Genomic DNA, 19,865 nt, shown 5'->3' with positions numbered 1-19,865 from the left:
ATCAAAAAACGACTCGATGGCTCGGTATTTATTTACATGACGCTACAAACATAAATAATGATAGAAATCAAATTTATAACAAATCATACGATATATCTTCAAAATTGTATACTTAAGATCTGGCATGTTATTTCTTCACTCGACGATAACAAGTGTTAAAAACAACAAATAGACAATCCGATATAGTCTATGCTTGAACAGTAATCTAGAAAAGTCCGCGAGTCTGTCCGCAACACGCCTTTTTTTTGTTTGAATTTTTGGTTGGTTTGTCTTCCCTTTATAAAGTTATTTCGCTCAGTTGCATTTATAAACAGAGCCTTACAGTACAATCCTCAGGCAATGGGATTTGGGCTGTTTGAATACCTTTCGCCTTTGCCCTTAGGTTCGGGGCAAGTTTGATTATCCGAGTTCTTTTATTATCAAATGACAAACTTCGAAAGCCATGATAAGCAAACCCCGTAAAACATCGGATCATAAGTCGTCATACTTACCATATAATTCTTTGATATCGCCATCGCATTCGCGGTATATATAACTTATAAATCGAAGGAGCTTTCAAACATTATCGGAAACACAGGGCAAGTGCGAAAAATCTTGGCCGTTTGTATCGCGGACTGCCAAAGGTAGCCCAACGTCCAAATCGAAGCTGTAAAGGCAACGCAAAGACAACAAAGACTACTAATTGACGATGGGGGGAGGGGACGTGAGATTTCGTTTCCAAGAGGCGGAGGTTTGTTCCACAGGAAACCCAAATCGACACGATGACCGAAATCACTTTCATTAATTAAAGTTATCCCTTTACACATTCCCAAAGTTTGGTAGTTTCCCTGCTAAATAAACTGTTATTTTTTTAAATAATCCACACGCACTTGTTAATTACACAACAATAAAGTTCTGATTTTATTACACCACTGTGAACAGAGTGTGCTATACAAAGATTGTTTCTTCCTTTCTCTTCTTTGTTAGCACAGTTCCAGGTTTGTGTTGTGCCTCTGGGTGGTTGGCCAGTTCAGATGGACAAGAGCTCACCTGGGAAAACAAATTACATTTTAACTTTTGGTCAGATATTTTGCAATCTTGCATAATGGGCACATTACGAGTATGCCATTAGCAAACTACTTTGATCTTTACAAAACCTGTTTGAATCCATGAGTTAAACATCAGACGTGCTAGCTTATTTCACTAACTAGTTTAGTTCACTAAAATTTAGCTAAATCTTTATGCACCTGGTGTTGACTGATATTCTGCGCTTGCTAATAAGGTGTGCTCGGTAGGAGTGATAATTCACGCTTGGTGATACATGGGTGCGGTGTAAGGCTAAGTGGTATCTGCTTAGTGACAAAGTAACTTACCGGACTGGATAGAAGAAGCTGTTTCAAGTCATAGAACACGCCGCTGTCTGATTGTGTCAGGAAGGAGACAGCAATACCTGTCTTACCAGCACGACCAGTTCGACCAATACGATGGGTATAATCTAGAAAAGATCATATGCAACAATATATATTAATCACAGTCCACTATCATTTGAAAAGTAGCTGTGATATCAAGTTTGGTGTCATTTCTGATTACACAGGATAACCAAAAAATATAGAGGTTTATCGAATGGCCTATGTACGTTCATTAAAATTTTCTTTGTATGACTAAACACCTTTGGTGTAGGCAAATGTTGTTGACCAAATTGACGGACTGAGTAAAGACTCGTGTGTAACTTACCTTCAATTGTTTTAGCCATATCGTAATTGATGACGTGGGACACATCCCTATTTGAAAACAAAATGGAAATTGTGATTCTGTTGGTGTAAATACATTCATCACATTATTGTAATTATGATGAAAAGTAGTGGCCCTAGGACTGAGGATTCACATTTTTATTGGGTAGCTCAAAACTGTGTCGTTTATGCTTAGTTTCTGCTTCCGGTCTTATAGAAAAGATTTAAACCAAGCAATTGCAGCTTAAACAATTGTTGAACTTTAAGTTTCTTCAACAGAGTCTTGTGAACAACTAGATCACTTTAAAGAAGAACTCACTTGATGTCGATACCACGACCGGCTACGTCTGTCGCTACAAGGATGTCCTTCGATCCTCCCTTCAAACTTGACAATGCAAACTCTCTGAAAAAAAAAGAGTAACTTTTGAGCGCCAACCAACTTCTCTCTTTCCTTTCCAACCATCACGAATTGGCTTAAACTGAGACAATCACGCTTTTTATTTATTTCTCATTGTACATCTTATTGACACTTTTCTGCTAACAAGCGTAATTGATTCGCGGTATTACTACTCCAACTAGAACCCTCATTTGTTGATAGTCCAAACTCACCTCTGTTCCTGGTTACGGCCTCCGTGGAGAGTTGTAGCGCGAAACTGTTTAAAAATCATAACAAATGAATCCCTGAATTCATGAAGACATCTATCGCCAACTTCAATGCTATCAAATTACTTACACCCATTTTTTCAAGAGACTTTGCAAGTACATCTGCACCCTGAAAGACAGACAGAGAAAGCGTTTCTCAATAAATTGTAACCAGAAGACAGACAGAGAAAGCGTTTCTCAATAAATTGTAACCAGAAGACAGACAGAGAAAACGTTTCTCAATAAATTGTAACCAGAAGACAGACAGAGAAAGCGTTTCTCAATAAATTGTAACCAGAAGACAGACAGTGAAAGCGTTTCTCAATAAATTGTAACCAAAAGAAAGACAGAGAAAGCGTTTTCCAATAAAATGTAACCAGAAGACAGACAGAGAAAACGTTTCTCAATAAATTGTAACCAGAAGACAGACAGAGAAAGCGTTTCTCAATAAATTGTAACCAGAAGACAGACAGAGAAAACGTTTCTCAGTAAATTATAACCAGAAGACAGACAGAGAAAGCGTTTCTCAATAAATTGTAACCAGAAGACAGACAGAGAAAGCGTTTCTCAATAAATTGTAACCAGAAGACAGACAGAGAAAGCGTTTCTCAATAAATTGTAACCAGAACTTGCATGGAGACAAAACTTGCATAAAACAGAAAAGGGTTTGTAAAATTACTCAAGGTTTTGATGTTATTTAGAAACAAATACGAACAAATTAAAGGGAAAAACATGTTCTTTATTAATTGAGTTACGCCCTGCGACGTTGTTTACTCGCGTATATGTGAGTCATTTCCTTTGGGGTCAGCGATCTTGTTGAAAAATTGTCTTATTCTGGGGTTCTTGATGCAAGATTAGGTTAGAGGCTAGAGAGCTTATACTGTAGAACTTTCTATACATCATGTTCTAGACATTCGGACAGGTTACGAATCGTTGGTTAATGGGGGCCTACTCTTAGCAGTATTCTTTTAGACAAACCTTTATACGTTCTAGACATTCGGACAGGTTACGAATCGTTAGTTAATGGGGGCCTACTCTTAGCCAGTATTCTTTCAGACAAACCTTTATATGTTCTAGACATTCGGACAGGTTACGAATCGTTAGTTAATGGGGGCCTACTCTAAGCCAGTATTCTTTCAGACAAACCTTTATATGTTCTAGACATTCGGACAGGTTACGAATCGTTGGTTAATGGGGGCCTACTCTTAGCCTGTTTTCTTTCAGACAAACCTTTATATGTTCTAGACATTCGGACAGGTTACGAATCGTTAGTTAATGGGGGCCTACTCTTAGCCAGTATTCTTTCAGACAAACCTTTATATGTTCTAGACATTCGGACAGGTTACGAATCGTTAGTTAATGGGGGCCTACTCTAAGCCAGTATTCTTTCAGACAAACCTTTATATGTTCTAGACATTCGGACAGGTTACGAATCGTTGGTTAATGGGGGCCTACTCTTAGCCTGTTTTCTTTCAGACAAACCTTTATATGTTCTAGACATTCGGACAGGTTACGAATCGTTAGTTAATGGGGGCCTACTCTTAGCCAGTATTCTTTCAGACAAACCTTTATATGTTCTAGACATTCGGACAGTTTACGAATCGTTAGTTAATGGGGGCCTACTCTTAGCCTGTTTTCTTTTAGACAAACCTTTATATGTTCTAGACATTCGGACAGGTTACGAATCGTTGGTTAATGGGGGCCTACTCTTAGCCAGTATTCTTTTAGACAAACCTTTATATGTTTTAGACATTCGGACAGGTTACGAATCGTTAGTTAATGGGGGCCTACTCTAAGCCAGTATTCTTTCAGACAAACCTTTATATGTTCTAGACATTCGGACAGGTTACGAATCGTTGGTTAATGGGGGCCTACTCTTAGCCTGTTTTCTTTCAGACAAACCTTTATATGTTCTAGACATTCGGACAGGTTACGAATCGTTAGTTAATGGGGGCCTACTCTTAGCCAGTATTCTTTCAGACAAACCTTTATATGTTCTAGACATTCGGACAGGTTACGAATCGTTAGTTAATGGGGGCCTACTCTAAGCCAGTATTCTTTCAGACAAACCTTTATATGTTCTAGACATTCGGACAGGTTACGAATCGTTGGTTAATGGGGGCCTACTCTTAGCCTGTTTTCTTTCAGACAAACCTTTATATGTTCTAGACATTCGGACAGGTTACGAATCGTTAGTTAATGGGGGCCTACTCTTAGCCAGTATTCTTTCAGACAAACCTTTATATGTTCTAGACATTCGGACAGTTTACGAATCGTTAGTTAATGGGGGCCTACTCTTAGCCTGTTTTCTTTTAGACAAACCTTTATATGTTCTAGACATTCGGACAGGTTACGAATCGTTGGTTAATGGGGGCCTACTCTTAGCCAGTATTCTTTTAGACAAACCTTTATATGTTTTAGACATTCGGACAGGTTACGAATCGTTAGTTAATGGGGACCTACTCTAAGCCAGTATTCTTTTAGACAAACCTTTATATGTTCTAGACATTCGGACAGGTTACGAATCGTTAGTTAATGGGAGCCTACTCTTAGCCTGTTTTCTTTCAGACAAACCTTTATATGTTCTAGACATTCGGACAGGTTACGAATCGTTAGTTAATGGGGGCCTACTCTTAGCCTGTTTTCTTTCAGACAAACCTTTATATGTTCTAGACGTTCGGACAGGTTACGAATCGTTAGTTAATGGGGGCCTACTCTTAGCCTGTTTTCTTTCAGACAAACCTTTATATGTTCTAGACATTCGGACAGGATACGAATCGTTGGTTAATGGGGGCCTACTCTTAGCCAGTTTTCTTTCAGACGACATGACGGAAAAACATGGCGTGACGCTTCAAATAAGCCTATTTCATATCGAATAAGGCGGATAATTTCACTGAGTACTTAGTAACTTATAGCAAACAAAATATCAAGTGATGCGACTTTTTGTAAAGTGTCATTGAAATTTGAGCTTTTCGTCCCTGAACTGATGCACGGGTCAATGATGATCAAGGAAAAAATATCTTAAAAAGCCAAAATCTGGTTATGTGCACTTAGGCCTCACGTTATTTGTGTTTTGAAAATCAGTCCGTAGAACAAGGAACCTATAGCCATTGTAAGTAATTGTGTCTTTTCTCTCTATCTTGAATTGCGCGTTTTTAGGTTTTTCCGTCATGTCCTTTCAGACAGATTGAACCATACCTTTTTCTGGTTGACAAAGATGATAATAGGAGGCTCCAGGTCCTTGTTGAGCAACTCCAACAGTTTCTTCCTGCAAAAATTGCATTTCTGTTATATATGACCCTGTGGCAGACTCGCGTAAAACTGTGCACATGTCCTTCCACCCTTGAGCAAAATTCGTCATGAGCTCATACATAAAGCTGTTAAGAGTAGTAGAACTTTGCATGGAAAGGCTTTAGAAAAGATGCAAATAAATCGGTTGTTTTTAAAGGACCCACTGCTGCATTTTGCAAATCTGAGTCTAATTCTTGACACTCATTACATGGCAAGTATGATACACAGACCCTGTTCACGCCACTCGAGCTATACCATACCTTTTTTGCTGTTCATTAACCAGGTAGACACGTTGTTCCACGCGCTCAACCGGTTTTCCTTAAAGGAGATATAAAATTAGTATATAATCACACCAAACAGTAGATGAACATTCAATAGCATACTCACCAACAGAGCCGATATAGACCACTGCAGGCCGCCTGAAATATTAAACCGATTAAAATCCATAAATCAGTTAGAAAGGTCATTGATGATTATGATGTTAACAAAATGGCAACATGACGGTATTGACAAATGTAATGAAGTTTACCAAGATGAAGATATGTTAACAAACATGATGACGTTGAATAGGATTACAATGCTGACGGAATACGATGTTGACGAATATAACAAGCATCAAACCATATAATTATGTCATAAACAAATAACATTTTCACATTCTTTGATGGAGTGTACACAAAGAGTTATCGCGACAAAAATGTTCTTCGAGTCATGAAAATCCCACTACCTGAGGTAGTTCTTGGCTAGTCGTTCAACTTGGGGTGGCATAGTAGCTGTAAACATGACAGTCTGAGGAGAAATGACAAATGAATCCAATCCAATACAATACTCTTTATTATAATACTCAAACATTTGCAAGTTTTCTAACTAATGGCATGTATGATAAGGTGACACGAGTACCTGTCTGTACTTGTTTATACCCGTGTTGGCCAGGAGATGTAGGGTTGTTTGGCGAGTTAAAGTGTAGTAGAGGTGTGGTTCAGTGCAGCAAGGTGAATCAAAGTGTGGTGAGGTATAAGTGCGATGAGGAATGGCAAGATATTGTAGAGTATGTCAAGACTTGGTAAGGAGAGGTAAAGTGCAGTCAGGTGTGGCAATGATTGGCAAGATGAATCAAATTGTGGCGAGGTGTGGCATGGCAAGGAAAAGTGCGTTGAGTTATGGCAATATAAGGGCAAGTTAAATGTGGCAAGACATAGTAAGATGAATTAACTGAGATTAGGTGTGGTAAAATGTACCTGTCTGTACTTGTCCTTGCCCATGTGGGTCAAGAGATGTTCAGGATCTTCCGAGTCCTCGCTGTCAGGCTTAACATTGGACACTGGCAGGTGTTCCAGAATCTTTTGGACTTCAGGCTCAAAACCCATGTCAATCATACGATCCGCCTTGCAAATCAATCAAAGATTAATTAAATACTTTTTAAAGTCTAATGAGTTTTGAGTCACAAATCATCAAATATGATCAGTACTTCTTAACACTGAAAACGCCTAAAACTCTATGCTCTAACTCTACAGCGTACTTTGCGGGCGCTTCAAAAGGTCACTTGATCTTCGAGCATGCTAAAAATGGTAAGGAGCATTCTCTTGAAACACGATAAACTTTTTTTTGAAATCACATTTTTTATTTTCTTTTTTTTCTCTTTTTTTCTTTTTCTTATTTTATTTTATTTTTTTTTTTCGAAAACCACAATTAAAGCCCTATGTCATATAAAGAAGGAAAATAATCTCCTTTGTGCCTCACCTCGTCCATAACGATGTAGGAGCAACGATTTAACACCAAATAACGGTTTTCTAAAAATAAAAATCAATTAATAAAAACATTTATTCTACGGACTATATATGAGGTAGACAGAGCCGTGAAGTGCTACCCACCTAACACATCAATGAGACGTCCTGGGGTGGCAATAACAATCTGCAAGAAAAATGCCGTAGTGCAGGGTTTGTGTAAGTCAAAACTAATGATTTTCTCGTAGATAAGTGTGTTTTATTGATTGATATCAAGAGTAATATAGGCAACCTGTGATCTGCAACATTTACTTATCTCAGTAGTGACCCGTCTGGACAAAACTAAGGCTAGCGTTACCTCTACGCCAAGTCTGAGCTGGAATCCTTGGTCCTCGCGTGATAACTGTTAGAAACAAAACGGGTTGGGTTTATATTCCATCATGCTTTCATCTAGCTAGATTTAGAAGAACTTACTCCACCAATGACAGACACTGTTCGGATTCCAAGGGGACGTCCAAACTTAAGGATCTCCTCTTCAATCTAAAACAAAAAAACTGGATTTTATAGTCAAGCCAGATTGAAGTTAATAAGACTTGATGTATAAACACAGCACAACGTCATTTTGAGAAATGCTTATTTTTTATTAAAATGTTGACGCTGATAGTAATAATCCTACCTGTTGAGCTAACTCTCTTGTTGGGGCGAGGATAAGTGCGTAAGGTCCTTGGTCAGCGTCATTGTCCCTAAAAGTACAGTTCGAGCCATGAATAACTGATACTGTGCCCCCAGTGACAACAAGTCACTTCAGGACACCGTTCTGTAAGCATTAGTAGTAAGTGACAACTAACTACATGAAATATCGCGACGGTAAAATTTAGCCCTTTTCAGAGGCAATATTTTGTGATACTCCAATGGATTTCAACGAAACTATAAACAAAGTGTCACCATGTGTCAGTGTCACTACACGTTTTTTCAATGGCTGAAAGTGGCCTTTCCCCATCTTAAAATGTCTGTATTGTACCTATTTTTGTACTGTACCTTTCAATCTTAGGTAGGCCCATGATCCAGACTAGCAAAGGGATGGCAAAGGCTGCGGTTTTACCACTACCTGGAAATGAAGAACAATACTCGGTCAATCACAACATACAAGACATTTGATCAGAGAAGATATCCATCAAACAAGCCTGGGATAAAACATTGACTAGCTCACCTGTCTCAGCTACCCCTATAATGTCTCGGTTCTGTAGCCCAATTGGAATGGCTTGACGTTGGATTGGGGTCGGATCCTGTTAACAACAATTCACAATTATCAGCACCTATGTACAGAATTCTGTTTTTCATTACATCCATTATGTGTTTCGAAGGTACTCCAGTATTTAAACATGACCTTCTGTACTTGATATGTTTGTCTGTTCACAGTAACCAAACCGGGCATTGACCACTCATTAGATGTTTTTAAACAATCATTGTCAGTGGAATATAAAGGGAAGGAGAGTATAATTGTGCATTTCAACAAGTGTTGTAAAATAGCACACAAAATTTTATGTTTGACAGGAAAAAATAACAACATGGAATCTCTTTGAAGCTGAATTAAAACCCTCTTTGTATAGGTGTATGTCTGGTGATAAGTTTTCACCTTGTAGCCAAGTTTGTCGACAATCTCAAGGATACTGTCAGGTATCTGTGCCTCCTTCCACTTTCTGATGGGAAATGGAATCCGTCCACCTATCCATACAAAATAGATAAAATTCATTGAGCCATTGGGAACAGACTTTGAGTAATGATAACACATGTATTTCTCATCAAATAGCATCTACACAAGTAACCGCCTTTTTCCATAATATTACTAGATCAGGCATTTTTTCCTGAATTTAATGTCAAGGATATCATAAAATAAGTATTTCAGGTTCTGTAGGGTATAACCTTTGGTTGAGATATTGAAATCTTCTCTAAAAATTCGCCAGTCCCTCTCTGTCATTTCTTCCAAATTCTTCTTTGTCCAGTGACGGTCATCAAAGGCGACCTTGCGCTCCTTGTCTTTTTCTTTCTTCAGGCGGTTCCTGATAAAATAATATAAATAATATGTTTCTTCTTTTTCAAGCTCTTCAGATAAAAATAAACTGGTGTTAGTTATGTTGTTATTCTCAAGCTCAATTCTAAAGAAATTGAAAAAAAATCTCAACACTATGAACCTAGTAAAGGACCAAGGTTTATGCAAAGGACGGTGGGAAGGCTCATTTTTCTGCCCCAGTAATGTGCCTTAAGTATAGGTTTCTTTACTTGTTCCCCCACACAATAATACCTAGATTTCAATACCGTCTCTGGGGGACTTCAATTAGCAAATTTTCCATGTGTAAAGTGCTTGCTTGACAATTACAATGATGTCTGAACAAGGCCACAGAGACTAACAAATTACACATCGATTCCTATTACGCCCCCAAAATATAGGCCCAACTCCAAACATCCAAAATGCAACTAAACCTTAATGAGAACTCACCCTTCCTGCTCTTTCTCCTCAATTGTTCTTCGTTTTTCCATCATTTCTGCATAAAACTTTCCTGCCTCCTTCTTTTGGATCTGTTGATCACCAATACATAGAAGAAATAAGTATAAAAATCTGATGGCCAAACCCAAGACTTCACTGACCTTGATATCAATCCCACCAATATGACCTCTTCCAAACAGCTGGACCTGATGTCTTTCCTTGTAGCTACAGGAAATACAGTGAGGTGATACAGTGAGGTAATACAGTGAGGTAATACAGTAAGGTAATACAGTGAGGTAATACAGTGAGGTGATACAGTGAGGTAATACAGTGAGGTAATGCAGTGAGGTAATACAGTGAGGTGATACAGTGAGGTAATACAGTGAGGTAGTACAGTAAGGTAATACAGTGATGTAATACAGTGATGTAATACGGAGATGGTCAGCAGCGCCAAGATGGCTGCCACTGTGATTTTGTGTTCGTTCTAATCGTGTAGTTGTGGCTCGTTCTGTGCGTCCGCGTTCAATTATGTGGCCTTCAAACCCTATTGGGGCCCAGCTATTGGTGTTAGTTTACTTTTACACCAAGTTCATGACATTTTGGTGGAGTAACAATCAACAGTTTAACAGCGTTTCTGAACGTGACTCTGATGATCGCCATTTTGAAGCGTCAATCTCACCAACGCGAGGTAGAACCGTCTACAGCAGTGCCTATATGAAATCAATTGGCAAAACGCAGGAGAAACAAGTACTCTCAAAAGAACTGTGGCAAAAGATTGACACTCTTGGAATTAGAAAACGTTTTAGGTCGAAACGAAAACGACGGCCATGGTCCTCAACCATCTCCCCTGTGGGTGATACCACAGGTACCCCGTCCCACCGTATGTTTGCAGCGACGGAAGCGGATCTTCAATACCAAACATCATGATCTGCAATCTTCGCTCTTTGGCTCCGAAAGTAGACGAACTTGAATGTGTGATGCAAAATAATGGCATTGAGATCGCGTGTGTTACCGAAACATGGCTATCTGAGGTGATTCCTGATTCCCAAGTTTCCCTGCAAGATTATACACTCTTCCGGAAAGACCGTCCTACCCAGGCTGGAGGAATTGCTGCATTTATACGAACGAGTATCCCGTGTATTCGGTTGTCCGAGGCTGAGCTCTCTGGGGCGATTACAGAGACAATGTGGCTCCATGTCAAACCATATCGACTCCCAAGATCGGTATCAACCATTCTCATCGGTGTTATATACCACCCCCCTCATGCGGTAACGGAAGATAACAGCATACTTTATTCACATGTTCAGGAGACTGTAGACTGTTTCTTACGGTCGCACCCGGAAGCGCTGGTGTGCGTAGCGGGCGATTTCAACCCTCCGTCAACAAAGATCCTTTCTGCAGTGTTCAAGAGGAATTCTGGTCTCTCCCAAATCATCAAAGTCTTAACCCGGGACACAGGAACGTTAGATTGGTGCTTGACGAGCAATTCTAAGGTTCCCAAAGAACCAAGGCAACTCCCGAAAATTGGGGGCAGTAACCATTATGGAGTACTCATTCAACAGGCCCATCCAACTCAAAAGCCTGGTAAACGCACGATCACCAAACGTGACACGCGCGATAGCGCTTTACGCGGGTTCGGAAGATAGATTACTTCCTTTTCCTGGGACGAAGTCTTCTCTCTTCCAAGCTGCAAAGAGAAGTTTGACTTTTTCTTCCAGACCCTGTCAGAGGCAGTCAACTGTTTCCTGCCTTTGAAATCCACCGTGTTCATTCCACTGATAAACCTTGGGTTACAACAAAAGTCAAAACCCTTGTTGCTCGAAGACAACACTCGCTATCCCTACATGGAAAGGACTCGGCAACATTTAAAATGTAGAGGAGTAAAGTGCAAAAAGCTATATCTGCTGCCAAGAGGTCGTTCTATAATAACAAAGTTAAGGGTCTCAAGGAATCAAGGGTTGGTAAATGGTGGAAAGAGGTCAAGAATCTGGCTGGCGTGTCTGACGATTCCGATCAGTGGTATCCCCAGTTAATTCCGATCAACGACTCTTTGTAAGTCTGACGTCAGAGTTCGTTCCACTCACTTCTCTTGATGTATCAGAAATTGCAGTTGATAACGAACTGCTGACCACACCCCGGGAAGCAGAGCACGCCCTACGAGATATCAAAGTCAAGAAAGCCACTGGCCCAGACGGCCTTCACAACATCGTTTTAAAGGAATTTGCATTTGAACTTGGACCGGTAGTTAGCGACATTTACAACGCATCTCTGCGGGAGGGCTTCCTCCCATGGTTACTGAAGAGTGCTGTTGTGAAACCCCTTCCCAAGCAGAAGCCTGCCAAAGACGTAGAAAAAGACATTAGACCACTCTCATTAACCTGCCAGCTAGCCAAAATAATGGAAATTTTTACCTTAACGAGGATTACACCCTCGCTAAACTGTAAGCTTGACCCCAAACAATTCGCTCTCGAAGGTAGATCTACAACCCAAGCACTGATTGATTTTTTGCACTACAATAGTTCTCAGTGTCAACCTGTTGCGGTTGGAGGTTCCGCCATAGAGGCAGTTAGCTGTTTCAAGCTACTCGGCGTAGACATCACTGCAGACCTCAGTTGGGTGTCACACTGCGACTATGTAAAGTCAAACCGCCGCCTTTACGCTCTTAGGAAACTGAAGCTGTGTGGGGTTTTAGACGGTGATTTAGTGGCCGTCTACTGTAGCCTTATAAGGTCTATTCTCGAATATGCATCCGTAGTGTTCTCTAACTTACCTAAATACCTGAGTGAAGCGTTAGAGAAAGTACAGAAAAGATCTCTGAGCATAATATTTCCTAACCTTACAAGAGCAGACTTATTAACATTAGAAGATTGCCGCCATAACGCTTGTATTAAACTAATTTCAGGCATTAAGTAGGATAGTGTGCTCTACTCTCTAATATCCAAAAGGGTAGTGCCTATCAATACGCCATATGCTCTAAGATCAGGGAGTTGTAGTCGCCACGTTGAAGCGGGTCGCACAGACCGCTTTTCTAAATTTGCTTCCGTTAAATACGCTAAATATGTGTTGTGAATTATATTGTAGTAATCACTGACTCTACCGGCAATTCAGTCTGTTAATGTAATGCAATCGGTTGAATTAAACAAACATTATTATTATTATTATCATTATCATTATCATTGTCATTGTCATTGTTATTATTATTATTATACAGTGAGGTAATACAGTGAGGTAATACAGTGAGGTAATGCAGTGAGGTAATGCAGTGAGGTAATGCAGTGAGGTAATGCAGTGAGGTAATACAGTGAGGTAATACAGTGAGGTAATACAGTGAGGTAATACAGTGAGGTAATACAGTGAGGTAATACAGTGAGGTAATACAGTGAGGTAATACAGTGAGGTAATACAGTGAGGTAATACAGTGAGGTAATGCAGTGAGGTAATACAGTAAGGTAATAGAGTGAGGTAATAGAGTGAAGTAATACAGTGAGGTAAAAAAGTAAGGTAAAGCAGTGAGGTAATACAGTGAGGTAATACAGTGAGGTAATACTGTGAGGTAATACAGTGAGGTAATGCAGTGAGGAATTACAGTAAGGTAATACAGTGAGGTAATACAGTGAGGTAGTACAGTGAGGTAATAGAGTGAGGTAATACAGTGAGGTAATACAGGGAGGTAATACAGTGAGGTAATACAGTGAGGTAATACAGTGAGGTAATACAGGGAGGTAATACAGTGAGGTAATACAGTGAGGTAATACAGTGAGGTAATACAGTGAGGTAATACAGTGAGGTAATACAGTGAGGTAATACAGTAAGGTAATAGAGTGAGGTAATAGAGTGAGGTAATAGAGTGAGGTAATACAGTAAGTTCAAAAAAGGAGGGGGTTTGTTTTTTTGCCACAGCGACACATAAAAGACTCCCAAATTTTAGTGTATCTTGCTTAATAGATTCACATTGTATTTCATGATTTTATAAACTAAAATAATAACATTGTCAAGGTTATAACAAAGCCTAACTCACATCGGGTTGTAGTCATTTGATGTGTCCTCTCCAGTGTCCCAATCAAACACAAACTTTCGATCTGTCAGCCTGCGAATCTTCCTCTTTTTCTTGTTGAGTCCTAAGTAGCGTTCCTGTATTAAATCAAAGTACCATATCAAACAAGAGTTAAACCACTTGTAAACAAAAAAACTCTCAATGGGAAAAGGGAGGCAAGGAATAAGACCCGGTTTCATGTAGAGTTGCTGCTATGCAGTTCAATCGAATGAGAGAAATATGTTTATGCCCCTTCAGTTATGCTGCCACATCCACCTCGTTCAGTAGTTCGTTCACATCCCACCTGTTAATTTCCTAGTGTTGACAGATTGTCACTAAGATAGTCATCCAAGTCATAGAAATACTTGGTTCACAATCTTGATGGCTAGGTTTTACTCATGTTTTCCTCATGTTAGATAAGTTTAGCCTTTATTATTTCTAAGCACTATATAACAATTTTCATAATACAGTATTTGATAGGGAATGTGTTTGTCTTTTCTCATTTTACCTTGATAGCACCAAGTTCTTTCTCTTGTAACTTGTCCTAAAACACAGTTAACATTTCTAGATCAATAATGGACAACTAAGGCCTCTATGATCCAAAAAATTAAAATTGAAGTACATTTCAATTTAAATAAAAAGTCTTCAATGAAAAAAAAACAAAATCTGAGAGTGAATTTGTTTGCAGCTTGTGTGCTTTTTGTGCAAATAGCGCAAAGGCAAGCACAACAATGCTGGCTCTAAATAAGGTACAAGTACATACTACATACTTTAGCTGAGCCTATTGGTTGCTTTTTTTGATCTTAGTATTGATTATTATTAATGAACAAACTCTATTTATTTTTACATTATTACCTGTCTGACCTTGTCTCGTTTTCCATCTTCCTGTAGAACAAAGTGTCATAGTGATGATAGTTTCTTATGGAGCAGTGATAAAGTAGGGATTTTCCAACAAACAGTTTTGAGCATATGCTGAACAGTTAGTAGACACTGTATGAATTATATACTTCATTGGCACAAATTAGCTATAGTAGCATTGCTAGAAACTTGGAGTCAACCAAGATTGCTAAGTGTTTGTTGTATAGAGGGATTCAGGAAGGCAGAATACACCATAACAAAGCAATTTGAGTAGACCTGAGCCCAGACAAGCTTGTGGGATAGTAATTGAGAGACCTAGTTGATATCTGTGTATTTTGGTATAGTCAGATATATTAACTATATATCAACGGCTTTATTGAATGAAGAGGGGACCTCAAAGCACCAGGACCTTTTATACAAAGCATATAATCACATAATAAATCATCCAACAATTATCTATCTTGCCTAACAGTTGCATACCCCATCTTGCTCCATCTTTTCTCTCCTCTCTCTTCGTTCTCTTCTTTCTCTTTCATTATCATCCTCTAAGCAAAACAAACTGTTGGTCAAAATCAACTACAACTATCAGATTAGAATCTTTGCATCATTCCAATTGTTTCCCCTTGACTTTCCATTGTCTAGTAGTAGATTTAAGGCAACTCAAAGCTGTTTCCAGTTGAAATAAGAATGTCTTATATGCACAACATTACCTTTGGAATGTTGAGCTTCTCTTAAAAAAGTCTCCCTCTTTTTTCTTTCTTCCTATGAAATAAAAAAGGAAAATGACTGTGATACAGAAGATGGGAGGTAATTAATGGACCAAACTTGCTAATCAAACACTGAAGTGTGACGCATGATTCTGATGCCATGTTTCAAAAACATCAGCCAATTTAAGCAAACAAAATTCAGTGTTTTAATTGAAACAATAATTAGTAGGACAATCCCATCATATTCTTGTGTGCACTAAAGCATTTTTGCAATGGAAGCAGTGACAGGGATGCTAATCGGATGGCATGTTTCTCACATTCAACTGTCAAGGGAGCCATGTTAGGCATGTTAGGCTGTACTTTGGCTACCTCCAGTAATTGGCTGTGGTTACTTTTTTTCACTCCCAATCATTACTACCACTTCTGTTAATTAAAGCACCCTTCGATAACAAAATAATTTGACGATAAAAATGATAAAACTGCACTCTTGCCAGTAAAAGACATTTGCTGTAAAACCAGTATAAAAGCCAGTACTGCAACATTTAACGGCAGCTTCTGTATATCATATGACTGTACCTGATAACATTGCGAACATATTACCTCCATTTTTTTACGTTGTTCTTCAACTTGAGCTTGCCGTTTCTTGATTGCTTCGGCTGCTCTCTGTTCTTTTGTCAGAAATGTAGGCTGAATAAATAGAAGAGGAGAATTGGCACATTTGATCCCATTCAGATGTTAATTTGCCATATAAGTATTACATTATTATTATTATCATCATCATTACCAACATCATCATCATGGGAAGAAATTTATTTGCAAGGGTTTAAAAGCTGGGTTCAAACTTCTAGAATTTCAAAAACTAATGAAACTAGCAAAACAGAGGGAAGTGCCCAAAATTCCTTCCCTCCAATAAAATTCCCATGTTTATTTCAAATCTTTGTCAAATATAAATGTATTTTTCCCCTTTCACCAATGCTGGGTGGAGTAATTCAATGTCAAGGAATGCTTGGAACATGTTAAAGTCTGAATAACCTTTCAGAAGATCTGAAAGGTTATTCAACTGATTATTCAACTTGACAAAACAAACCTTAAAAATTCAGCAAACATTTTGTAGTCTGTAAATTGTAATGTAAAGAGTGTGAAAAGAGACTCCACAAGTGTTTTTTTTTTTGCACTGCATGAGCAAAAAAAATTGGTGACATTCCCATGAGCATACTCTGTTTTTGAAACCTGCTATACAAATAACAACATTTTGATTTTTTAAATATAATTATCTGCTTTACATTAACACTGGAAATGTCAGTGCAGTTCTACATTTGTGGGGCCTTGCAAAGGGGGTACCCATCAGGCAGGACATAAATTACTTTGTTTCACAGAGCTGTTCAACATACTTTTTCAACCATGTGTTGATTTAAGCTTATGTTTTAGAGTAGTACTTTACCTTCTCTAAAGCTTTCTTCTCAGCTTCACGTTTAGCAATCATTTCCTCTAGTGACAAAGGCTAGAAGCAACAATAAGCATTATTTAGATAAGGTAGATGGAAACCTTTTTTAACATCACTCTGTGTAGTCCTATCAGACGCCTGTACAGATTTTTTAAAATCATGCCTAACCATCAATGTGAGCCATTTCGGGATGTTCGTAGCATTGTCCTCCTTGTGGATCTTACTACAATGCAAGTGGCACACCTTGAGCACTGTCAGCAACACCCCAAGACAGAGTCACCATAGACAATGATGGGTCTAATCAATGCTATATAAATTACTTTGGCACTTGTAAAGTTGATAAAATAACAACTGAATTATGACAAAAAGTTTTGGCATAGAATGTGAAAACCTGATTTGTGCTTAATTCTGTATTCATTTATTTCTTTACTATGTATGGAAATATGACTTGGAACATACTTCTACTTTTGTCTGTTTTCCTTTAGTCTCCTCCTCTTCCACCTCCCTAAAAATAAAAATAGTAAAAGACAGCTTTAGAGGATGCACTTTCTCTACAATAATGACAAAGCTAATGGAAATCTACATGGAAATAAAGAAGCACAGACAACAAAAAGGGTAAATTTCCATTCATGACTGTTTTGAGGTCCAATACCTTTTTCTGTCATTATCATTCTTCAATGGTGATCTTGAACGCGACCTGAATACAAAAATGACTTACAGTCTTTGGTGGAGAAAATGAAATTGATCATTTAAAAAAAGGAATGATGGTACAGTTTATTGGATCATTTTGGAGAATATCTTGATTGATTGACTTATGTATTCAAATATTGCAAGCATTATATCTAAGGTGCAGAAGTTCTTCCTTCCTTCCCTCCCCCCCCCCCCCCCTCCCAACCCAACATGTTAAATATCTGTACTGTAGACGATAATATCTGTGAACAGCAGAAAATCAACTGAGTATGCACAAGCATATTTAGACTCTGCATGTCATATTTTGAGTTTGCCGCTGTAGGGATAAAGTTTTTTTACTTAACTTGTCTGACCTTTTTCGGTGTTTTCGATCCCTCCTATCCTTATCATCTCGCTGTCTATCGCCATCCCGTTTCTCTCTCTTTCTATCTCGACTAGAGCGGTCCTTGTCTCGGTCTCGGCTTGACTTGTGCTTATCCCGTCTCTCTCTATCTCTGTCCCTTGCTTTATCTCTGTCCCGGTCACGATCTTTCACTCGGTCCCTATCCTCCTTGTTCCTATCTCTCTCTTTCTCTCGTTCCCGCTCCCGTTTAGACCGTTGTAGCTCATCTTCCTTCAGCTTGTTATCATTTTCATCTCCAGAAGCCATCACTACGATTTGCTGGAAGTTCTCAAACTCGTAAAACTTGGACAAATTTCGTGAAAAGATGGTGCTTGTTCAAAAAAATGGCCGCCAAGACGATACCGCTGGTATTCTAGAGCGTGGTCTCTTAAGGGTACATACACAGGCAACCCAAGTTAGGCGTTTTTGTTTACCCTGGGTGGTTCAGAGGGCTCTGCCAAAGAGCCGCAAACCGGCAAAAACGCGATAGAACGTGGTAAAAGTCTTTTATAAATTTAGAGGCACACATTCTTATGCAGACAAAGTGGCTGATGCAAATTTTTGGGCTTCGTTGTAGCGTTAACCCGACGAATTACCCAACCAACCAGAGTACGGTTATGCGTGTATTTTTTAACATACGACAAAATGTTTTCGTCAACTGGCGTCGCGACTACGCGATAAGCCCGCATGTAAGCATGGGTCAAAACCACTGAAGCGCCTAGCTGCATATATTAGCCAACGCTACCGCGTCTGAAGCCTGAAGTTATGCAGTGGCTAATTACTGTATGCTGCCAGGCGCTTAAGTGGTTCATAGCCATGCTTACATGCGGGCTTATCGCGTAGTCGCGAAGCCGGTTGACGATAACCTTTTGTCAATCGACTGTATGCGCGTAAAATAACACCCACCAAACTCAGTCTCCGCGGACAGTCTTTTTTTCTTTTTTTTTTTGTAGTTTTTCTGTTACCCTTATAATAGTTATATGAAATTGGAAAAATAATTTTCAGTGAATGTTGAGAGCCAAAAATACAAGTAATATACATCAGTATCAATCAAACAAATAAAAAAAGGAGAAACTCACTAGTGGTATTTGTTAGTGAACTGTTTGTTTATTTACTTTGTTAGAGCCCATGAAGAGATACTTGCTTAAGAGGCACAATCGATAGATCATGCAATGTTCAGTTACAAACCATATCTATACCAGTGTTTGCCGAGTTTTATTGAGAGGCTTTCAATCAATTGTTTCCAAGTTGCAACAATTTTACTGCGTTTCATTTATACTACTTCACTGCTAGCAGAGGCCTCTTTTCTTTGTATTTCGCTGGGCTGGAAAAGAGACCTCTGCTAGTAGGGCAGTGGTATACCCCTCAAGAGTCATGCCTTTGAGTTCATGCTATTTGTTAAAATTACTTTTCTTACAGGATGCACTGACGACAGGAAATTTTCTACAGAGAGCGATAAGCTCTAGGTAAGTTTTGCTTGGTATACGGGGGTGCGTCTTTATATATAGACAAGGGTCTTAACATGTTCTTAAAATTTGGTAAAATCTCTGGGCTCTGTTCAGGTTGAAATATCTGAACATTTACCAAGTATATTTTTACCAGTTTGATAAGATTTCAACCCCGCCCATAATGAATGCGGTAGATATAGCGATAGCTATGGCGTCGTCTATGTACCAACATCTAGGGTACGCTAACATGTAGATCAATTGCCCGATGCACACCCCTAAAGACAACAGTGCTTCAAGAACTGTATCGATGCTCAGCACGAGAAGAGGTACATTCCTCAACCGCTTGGCAGTTTTGAACAGAATGTAGCTCAGAATGCCATTCACAGCAGCTGATATACCAGATAGGATCAGGGTGGATTTCGGGGGAAGCTCTTGTTTAGTTTTAAATAAGC

General features: G+C 39.0%; 1 protein-coding gene across 3 annotated transcripts; it reads right to left on the bottom strand.

The window, feature by feature from the left end:
• Positions 1-872: 872 nt before the first annotated feature.
• Positions 873-18,349, bottom strand: LOC5515602 (probable ATP-dependent RNA helicase DDX23). Of its 3 annotated transcripts, none has more exons than XM_032385181.2 (32): positions 17,928-18,348; positions 17,546-17,590; positions 17,353-17,398; positions 16,891-16,950; positions 16,050-16,136; positions 15,453-15,504; positions 15,223-15,287; positions 14,740-14,769; positions 14,393-14,428; positions 13,870-13,982; positions 10,013-10,076; positions 9,864-9,943; positions 9,290-9,426; positions 9,003-9,091; positions 8,577-8,652; positions 8,405-8,474; positions 8,043-8,109; positions 7,841-7,906; positions 7,725-7,769; positions 7,514-7,553; positions 7,383-7,432; positions 6,881-7,027; positions 6,370-6,431; positions 6,030-6,061; positions 5,903-5,960; positions 5,550-5,619; positions 2,443-2,481; positions 2,319-2,362; positions 2,029-2,112; positions 1,714-1,760; positions 1,353-1,474; positions 873-1,029 (listed from the first exon to the last, which is right to left on the bottom strand). In XM_032385181.2, exons 1-32 carry the CDS (start codon positions 18,230-18,232, stop codon positions 928-930), a joined length of 2,430 nt encoding a protein of 809 aa, XP_032241072.1. In that variant the 5' UTR covers positions 18,233-18,348; the 3' UTR covers positions 873-927. The 3 variants fall into 3 exon arrangements, 2 of the variants coding, with proteins under 2 accessions (XP_032241072.1, XP_032241073.1); XM_032385182.2 differs by having other exon boundaries at positions 17,937-18,347; XR_007306719.1 differs by lacking the exons at positions 873-1,029; positions 1,353-1,474; positions 1,714-1,760 and having other exon boundaries at positions 2,023-2,112; positions 5,550-5,621; positions 5,904-5,960; positions 17,928-18,349.
• Positions 18,350-19,865: the final 1,516 nt, after the last annotated feature.

Source organism: Nematostella vectensis, chromosome 2 (assembly GCF_932526225.1).
Source record: "Nematostella vectensis chromosome 2, jaNemVect1.1, whole genome shotgun sequence".
In the NCBI taxonomy this organism is placed as follows: Eukaryota; Metazoa; Cnidaria; class Anthozoa; order Actiniaria; family Edwardsiidae; genus Nematostella; species Nematostella vectensis.
Note: the sequence above shows the minus strand (reverse complement) of the source record. Positions and strands in the feature narration are given on the sequence as shown.

Excerpts from the sequence above, each read along its gene's own strand:
- LOC5515602 (XM_032385181.2), bottom strand. The coding sequence starts at position 18,232 with ATGGCTTCTGGAGATGAAAATGATAACAAGCTGAAGGAAGATGAGCTA. Across the intron at positions 9,944-10,012 it reads TTGGTGGGATTGATATCAAG|ATCCAAAAGAAGGAGGCAGG; the intron begins GTCAGTGAAGTC and ends GGTGATCAACAG. Across the intron at positions 8,110-8,404 it reads GGCCTACCTAAGATTGAAAG|GGACAATGACGCTGACCAAG; the intron begins GTACAGTACAAA and ends CTGTACTTTTAG.